Source organism: Carya illinoinensis, chromosome 11 (genome assembly GCF_018687715.1).
Source record: "Carya illinoinensis cultivar Pawnee chromosome 11, C.illinoinensisPawnee_v1, whole genome shotgun sequence".
Taxonomy (NCBI): domain Eukaryota; kingdom Viridiplantae; phylum Streptophyta; class Magnoliopsida; order Fagales; family Juglandaceae; genus Carya; species Carya illinoinensis.
The window spans coordinates 614,759-622,901 of NC_056762.1; the positions used below are offsets into that span (position 1 = coordinate 614,759).

General features: G+C 36.6%; 2 protein-coding genes across 3 annotated transcripts; both read right to left on the minus strand.

Annotated features, from left to right (window-relative positions):
• Positions 1-2,768: 2,768 nt before the first annotated feature.
• On the minus strand, positions 2,769-3,960 carry LOC122280433 (CASP-like protein 1F1). 2 transcript variants are annotated; one of them, XM_043091329.1, is made up of 4 exons: positions 3,847-3,960; positions 3,435-3,643; positions 3,233-3,356; positions 2,769-3,146 (listed from the first exon to the last, which is right to left on the minus strand). In XM_043091329.1, the coding sequence occupies exons 2-4, from the start codon at positions 3,632-3,634 to the stop codon at positions 2,919-2,921; spliced, it is 552 nt and encodes a 183-aa protein (XP_042947263.1). In that variant the 5' UTR covers positions 3,635-3,643; positions 3,847-3,960; the 3' UTR covers positions 2,769-2,918. The 2 variants fall into 2 exon arrangements, with proteins under 2 accessions (XP_042947263.1, XP_042947264.1); XM_043091330.1 differs by lacking the exon at positions 3,847-3,960 and having other exon boundaries at positions 3,435-3,812.
• Positions 3,961-5,009: 1,049 nt separating this feature from the next.
• LOC122280432 lies at positions 5,010-7,309 on the minus strand. The gene is made up of 2 exons (XM_043091328.1): positions 5,768-7,309; positions 5,010-5,667 (listed from the first exon to the last, which is right to left on the minus strand). Exons 1-2 carry the CDS (start codon positions 6,272-6,274, stop codon positions 5,611-5,613), a joined length of 564 nt encoding a protein of 187 aa, XP_042947262.1. The 5' UTR covers positions 6,275-7,309; the 3' UTR covers positions 5,010-5,610.
• Between the last annotated feature and the right edge of the window lie 834 nt (positions 7,310-8,143).

Sequence of the window (8,143 nt, forward strand, 5' to 3'; positions counted from 1 at the left end):
ATGAGATTTAACCTAGTTATTGAGTCTAATTAAAAATGCTAATCAATCTCAATAATTTATTATTCATGGGCTTATCTAATATGGCTCATTAAATATAATTTATGCCCAATAAAAATTATCAATATTCTGACCTTAGATTTATTGGGTTGGGTTGTTACATAGGCCTCAGAAACAATCTACAGAGAGTGGACGTTGAGGACGTCTTGCAAAGGCTGATGCAAGCCACCTAAATACAATGCCACCATTTGCTCTTCAGTCTCAAAGAGATCATTATAAGCCACCAACTTATAGGATTCATTGGTATAATCATCAACGGATCTCACTCTCTACCTGAATGTATGAAGTTGCTGAAATAAGATTTGAGTATATCCGAAGGACAAAAAGTGACCCTTCATCTTCACTTTATCTTCTCTCAATCGCCAATCTTGGCCTTGCCATGTCGCTCCCGAGACTACTTTAACTACTCCCATCAGGCCGATGCTTGGTCCTTCAACTTGATGGTGACTAGTTTCACCTTCATACGATGTGGGATGTCCTTGAAATAAAAATAAAAAATAAACTTCAGAAGAAATTGATGAAGCCCTTAACATGCATAATACTAGAAAATTTTGGTTGATCAAATCTATAGCCTAGGTCTCCTGACGCTCCTCCCCACCATGGTTCTCTCAAAATAGAACATAATTGTGATACGGGTTCTCAAAATTGTAGTCAGAATCATGATTATATATATCTAGCCCTCTAGGTTTTGTGCCTTTAAATGCTAGGTTAATTATGCTATCTGCTTATGCAAATTTGCAATCACCACGTTCTATATGTTACAATCATAGTGAGAGGCTTTCTCATTTGGAACCTGCCCATGCCACCTACCATCCATTATGATTGATGGTAAATCACCCTAGGCAAACACTAAAGCTTTAATGCCAACTAGCGCTAGACAGAATAAGAATTATTCTGGCAACTAGTTAATCAATAGAAATTAGGGATTGGGATTGAGAAATGATGCAAAACAGAGAGAAAACTCTAAGATTAGGGTTCATTCCTAAAAGTCAAAAACTAGTTCTGAAGCCCATAAGCCCGGTTTAAATAGTTAAGGAAACTCAAGATTCTACATGAAAAGTCAAAATCTCAATTATTGCATAAAAATAAAATAAATAATAAAATAAGTATTTTGCAAAAAATTTGGCTTAGACCAAAATAATAACTATCTCTAAAAGTGACAACGAAACATTATTATAAAAGGAAAAAAATAACTTAAATCGATGATTCAGAGGGGAAAATGGTTGGTTTCGGATTCGAAACAGGGACTGCTAGGCAAAGCGTGGTGACCACAACATGCGCATTGAAAAGAATTTTTCAAATTGGGATCATATGCACGATTTTAATACTCGTAACCAAAGTTATGGTAAAAAATTAAAACATTGACGCATGCATAATATGGCCCAAATTCAAGAATCTTCACATTTTTCTTCCATATTTGTGTTTATCTGTCTTCTCGAAATAGTTAAATGCTATCAACGTAGAATTTACTAACTTAGCATAATCAAACCCGGATCCCTTGCATCAAAGTGTGCAAATAAGCAAGGAGTATGATATGATGCATATATACATGGGGTATCGCCAATTCGTAAATTTGTCTTTAGAACCTCCGATATTTTGAAGGTCTTTCACACACACACACAGATTGGGGGGTTCGAATATTGAACTGAACCAATGAATGGCAAATGCCCACCTTTCCCTTAAATTATCGGCCTTGATGATCTACAACATTTGGCATTGTATTTAAATTGAAGATTACTCGATTTGAGATATGGAACTGACATAAATTGTAATGCATCAAGTACAGGTATCCCTCCAAAACAGTGTATGAATCAGAAACATCTTAACCATTTAAGTAAACTTGTGCTTAATTACGATACGTGAGTGTGCACTTTTGTGCTAAACTTGTGGTCCGGAAGCCACACTGAAAGCATAACTTCCATGAAGAGCACTGACATTGGCTTAGTACCAATATGAAGTATTTTGCCATTTTAATAATATGAAGTATTTTGCCATTTTATTAAAAATATGATATAGAATATAAAAATATATATTTTAAAAGTTATATTAAAGTCTAAATCAATATTGTGGCTCTTATTTTGTCGAGTCATATACATTGTTATCTAATATGAGACGATCATTAAAAATAAAACAAAAATGAAATTTAGAAATTTTAAGAGAAATTTTTGATCTACAAATCAATCATACAAAAAATATAAAATAAAACTTTAAAAAAATGAAATTAACAAAAAAAAAAAAAATGAGTCAACAATTTTTTTGTGTTTGAGAGTTTATATGATTTTTTTTTTAATAAAGATTACAAAATTAAAAAGCGAATTGATAAGAATGAAAGGATTAATAAACACTTAAAATAGTGACTGTTTACGTACTACACATGCACATGATAATCTCAATACTAAAAGAGAAGCAAATGGAAGATATGAAGTCCTAAAAGATGGTTCCGTTGGATTACGTTTTGGGGATTGATGTGGTTGATTTTGTTTTCCTATCTCAGCTTTAAATTTATGCAATGAGAATGACGCAACTCCTCCTCATCTCTGTAGCACACATATCACACCCCGGCACATAGATTCATCCTTTCCTTTTAAGAACTCGTTATCTGAAACTGCAAGACCTGATGATCTGTATCTTCCTATTTTGCTCAATAAGAGAAACATGATGCAAGCAGTAAATAATGTACCACATTAAAAGGGGCAAACACCACAGAAAAATTAAGGAAGAAGTTGGTTGATTGATTGATTTTAAAGGGGCTTGTTTTATACATTCATGCGTCTATCCCACCATGCATCACCTCTTTGTTATTCTCTTATCTCCATCTCCTGTTCCTGGGATACCATATCATCCATCTACGCTAAAATTCTCTAATTGAAAACCTGAACCCGTCTGGACTTACTAGCCGAGAGGATTGTAAGCACGAGTAAGAAACAGAGACACAAGTATGAAAGTATCACAGAACTTGTCATTTTGTTACAGAATTTGCCAAAGTGATCACAAATTGGAGACCAACCCGCATGGCCGTTCCCATACCTGCCGATGTATCCCTCTGCTGTTGCAGCCGCACATCCAGCAAGAACCAACGACATCATAAACTGTCAAAACCAATCAACAAAATTTCCAATTATTCTTCTAATTATTTGTTAATGGAAATATTCATTTACAACAACACCAGCCATACCAAATCATGTAAGAACAAGTAGTAGTAGTTTGCAGAACTTGGGCCTGGACGACATAAAAATAAAACAAACAGCAAGGACAGCACAGAGAAGGCACATGCAACAGCATTTGCAAAAGCAAAAAACCTGCAAATACATGGTTAAATACGTCCTCCAAAACTGTTTCTCTTTTTTCTTTCTTTATAATATATATATTTGTCTTACTTCATATTAGAAGAATAGCTAAATCGAGCATAAAAGGTGATGCCGATGATCTCTTTCGATTGCTTGCTAGTGAGCATCACCCATGTCGCTGCCAGTGCAGTCGCAATTGCCAAAATTCTCAAGCAAATCTGGGCTCCAAGGACTATCTTTTGGGTTTTGAGAGCTGGCTTCGGTGGAAACTTGGCTTCAAAGCCATCCATTGTGTGATTCTTGTGAAAAAAACAAAGAAAAAAAAATGTTTTAGGAGGCAGATACAAGATACCACAGAAGAAGCAGGGGAGAAATGTAGAGGGAAAGGAGTGATGAAGCAAAGGGAAAGGATGGAGAGAAAGAGCGTGAAGTTAATAGGAGTATTTATAGAAGAGAAAGTGTAGGAATCTTTCGAGGACACGATGATGATGTGAGCGATCACCTCACTTGCAGAAGGAGTACGGGGTTCTCAATAAATCCCTATTTGCTAAGTTCTTTGGATTGGAACTGGAAGCAGAACTACCTTTTTTTTTTTTTTTTTTTTTTTTCATTCAAAGAGCCGGTAGCCCCTCATCCAGAGACTCCATCCCAAGTTTATTAAAAAGCCTCACTTGTAGCGGGAGAAAACCATGGTTTACAAGCCAAACATCAGGGAGAGAACAACCACCCATAAACATACCAACCAGAAAACCAAAAAACCCCCCATATACCCAAAAAACAATGCAATAAACTAACAAGCCTAAAATAATCAGGACCAAAAAAAAATTCAAGAAATCCGAATGCTTGCCAATGGCTATCATGTTGCAATATCAGGGATTATCTACAGCATTAAACGGTTTGGCTTATGATGAGTTTTTAAAAAATATGCTTTAAATTTGGGCAGATTGGATTTATTAATTCTTGATTTCCCTTGAAAGGAAAAGGGAAACCAATAAATGAAGTGAGTAAATGGGGAATTGACCTGAAAAGAGTAACGGATGTCCCTCATGCATTCATGTGACAAATCTCATTTAAGAACATTAACAAAACTTTTTGAAGATTTGGAAGTTTCCTTGTATTTTGAGTTGGCTGACAGCTACCATTGCCAATTACTTTCAAAGAATTAGAAGGGGTAAAAAAGCTAAAATTATCTCACAAAAAATCATTTGGATTACGGACAGGTTGCTGCTGTTGTGGGTGTAATTAATGCTCCAAATCTGGTCTGTTAATAGCATTATCGTCCAAAAGTAAAGCCAGAACTTGAAGCGCTCATATCATAAGCAGTCATAGTGTTCTTCTTGCCAAAACTATTTCTAGAATTGGATAGCCCAAATATCTCAAAACTTTCAGCTAAATTGGTCGAATGTATGCAAATTGTACATGATTTCTCCAAAATTTTCAGATGAAAGATAGTTGCTTTCGAAAGGAACTTCACGCAAGTTGCAGAGGATGCAAGTGAAAAGAGGAAGACACGGCAAGTTTGGGGGCAGAATCCCATCCTTAACTACATTGAATGTCACCGTTGTGGAAGTTACAAAGCTTGAGGTGGCACTTTTCTTTCTTTAATACGTACAAGTACCTTCTTTTATTTGGGACTCACATCTATATATATACTTGGAAAACTTCTTTCTCCTTTTATCTTGTCTACTACTACATTTACTTCTTTAATTATACTCTTTTATGCTTTTCCTTCGTACATTAATGGTATGGATTTATGCATGCAAGCAAGCGAGCTCGCTCTCCATATTTAGAAGACTCAAAACTCCAAGAAAAATCCATCATTTTACAAGTTTTGAAACAATATTTTTTAAAAAAAAAAAAAGGTGAGCAATCAAACTGTATTAAAAAGCGGAGAGTACAACCTAAATACACAATAAAAATACAAGAGAAAATAGAGATAAACATGAGCATAGATCCATAAATGCGACAACATAAGAAGAGTGGGAACTTTTATGAGCAGCCATCCAAATATAAAGAGATTTGTACATAATGGCTCTCAACTTCATCATCGACATCTCAGAATCTTAAAAGTTCCGAGCATTGCATCCTTTCCAAATATCAACTAATTCCTGAATAGATTCATTTATAAAATTAAATTGGGAATTGGGAAATTTCCCCAAGGATAAGATCCCTGAATTATATGTACAAAAGTATATACATGCATTTCTCATCCAAATCAAGATGTACAAGGACAACAGACGAGTACTTATCTAGCGCACTGAGCATTTTAGTTGTTGATGTTGAAGTATTTTGGATCTGAAGGAAAATGATACTCCACATGTAACTGCAATGCAGAAACAACACCTTGTCATAAGAACATGCAACAAGCGAAATTCAACAAGCTTTATACATATACATTCATTGAATATGTGTTTGTGTTTTACCTTGCCCTCATCAGCATCCATATGGCGTTGTGGAAAGACCACCCTTAAATCATTATACAAGTAGAAGCGCCGCCCTCCTTCCACATCCATATTCATGGTTACTTGTTCATGTAAGGAATCAGATTTGCACTTCTGGATTGACCTTGAACATTTCTTAGGTAAAGAGCATAAAAAGCGAAGGTGAAGAGCATAACGCAGAACTCCAGAAGCATTCTCATTTATCTTTGGAGGGCCATGTGCAGAGTTGTTCTCAGTTACGTGACTTTTATTTGATGGAAAGTAGTCCTCCCTATCGGTATTTTCATACGGATGATTGTCAAACCTGCTACAATGCAAGGCCACTCTGCTCTCCTCTGAGTCCTCTCCTTTGCCGTCCATTTCAGAAGCAATATCCTCACAATAACCAGAAACCCCAGTTTCCATCATTTTCGTCCCCTGGTTCATCGATCTTATTGAACGAACAACATCAAACCCATTTAAGTTAGCATCACCATTGCTAAGCTGCATAGTATGACTGGTGTTTGGGATCAAAGAGGGCTTGGCACCAGTTTTCAAGTTAGGAACTCTAGGTCCTTTATTTCTACCCACAGAAGTTGGTGTAGAAGGAGACAGTGATCTTTTGCTGCAGGAGTGTCTTTCATTCAAACAACATGGAAGAAAAATGATCAATCATTAAGAATAAATATTATAGAAACAAATAATAGTATACAAAAATCAAACATCATATGTGTCAGAGTTTGTCTAAAATGGCGCTTCAGACTTTCAACCACAAAAGTATGCGCTTTAGTTTGAAACGTGCAAGTTAAGATCAGGCCCTAATTGCAATTTTTAACCATATAATATAATGTAGGTTACATATTTGCCACAGCTGAGTTTGGAACCACTAACAGACTTGAGTGGCTCAGCATGTCATGACCTTGTTAGGATCTCATATAGGCCTGATGAGGGCCATTGTAGCACTTGTGTCACCCAGGGCACAAGGGGCATGATGACTTGCATCTTCACCTTCCTCCAGCTTAACCTGCAGTACGTGTAGGGTTCCAAGCCTATGGTGGCAACTAAAAACAAGGGTTGTGCTTGTTGTGGCACTTTATAGTAATAAGATTAGCTAAACCTTATTTGGCCACTATGAGAACAATTGTTCATAGCCATTATGGAGAAATCATTTACAAAGGAGATAGGGCAAATACATTTGTATGTCAAAAGTCGAGATATGCAGTTGAGGCATCCTAACGGTAGACTTTCATATTGTTCTCATACGACTCTATCAATTCGATCAAGTACTCGCCATCTATTTTCATTGCTTTAACTCTTTATCAACACAAAAAAAGCATTGTTTAACTCTTTGACAACATGAAAATTCTCTCTCCCATTATGCTAGGGAAGGAATTAGTAAAGCGATAATCCCTATGGGTTGACACCACAAATTCTACTCTAAACCATATTTTGATTGAGCCTCAACTATATCAACTGTACTTGTTTAGTTATTGATAAGATAATTGTTAGCATCACTACACAAGTACTTTTCAATATAGTTGGTGTCAAATGGATTCAATTTAATACATCTTTCAGAGGATTTATCCCCCTTATATAGAACATATTTACATGTCTATGTATATCTAGTTTGAGCGGGAAGAGCAGCGCCGTATGCGGCGCCGTATGTAGCCTCCCTCTATTTAGCCTACCTATATATATAATCTGAACTATTACAAATAAGAGATCGATTGTTTGTACGTTGACAGCCCCCCTCAAATTGATGCCCGTAGATCAACAAGCATCAATTTGCTACTTAGGAAGCAATGTCGATGACGAGTGAGAGTCTTGGTGAAAATATCAGCAATTTGTAGTTCAGTAGAAATATGTGGAAGAGTGATAATACGAGCTTCAAATGCTTTACGGATAGAGTGACAATCGACTTCGATATGCTTCGTGCGCTCATGATAGACAGGATTGGCCGTGATCTGAATAGCACTCGTATTATCGGCATGTAGAGGTGTAGGATCGATCTCAGAAAAATCTAGCTCAGCAAGCATACCTCGAAGCCAAATAATTTCAGAACAAGCTAAAGACATCGCTCGGTATTCAGATTCTGTAGATGACTTAGAAACTCGGTCTTGCTTCTTACTCTTCCAAGAGACCAATGCATTACCTAAGAACACACACCAACCAGTTATGGAGCGGCGTGTATCCGCACAACCAGCCCAATCAGCATCGCTATAAGCAGCCAGACGAGTCGAGTTGCCGGCTGGGAAGAATAAACCACGAGCAGAAGTGCCATTAACATATCGTATGATCCTACGAACAGCAGTCAAATGAAGATGACGAGGAGTCTGAAGAAACTGACTGACTTGCTGTACAGCAAACGAAATGTTGGGT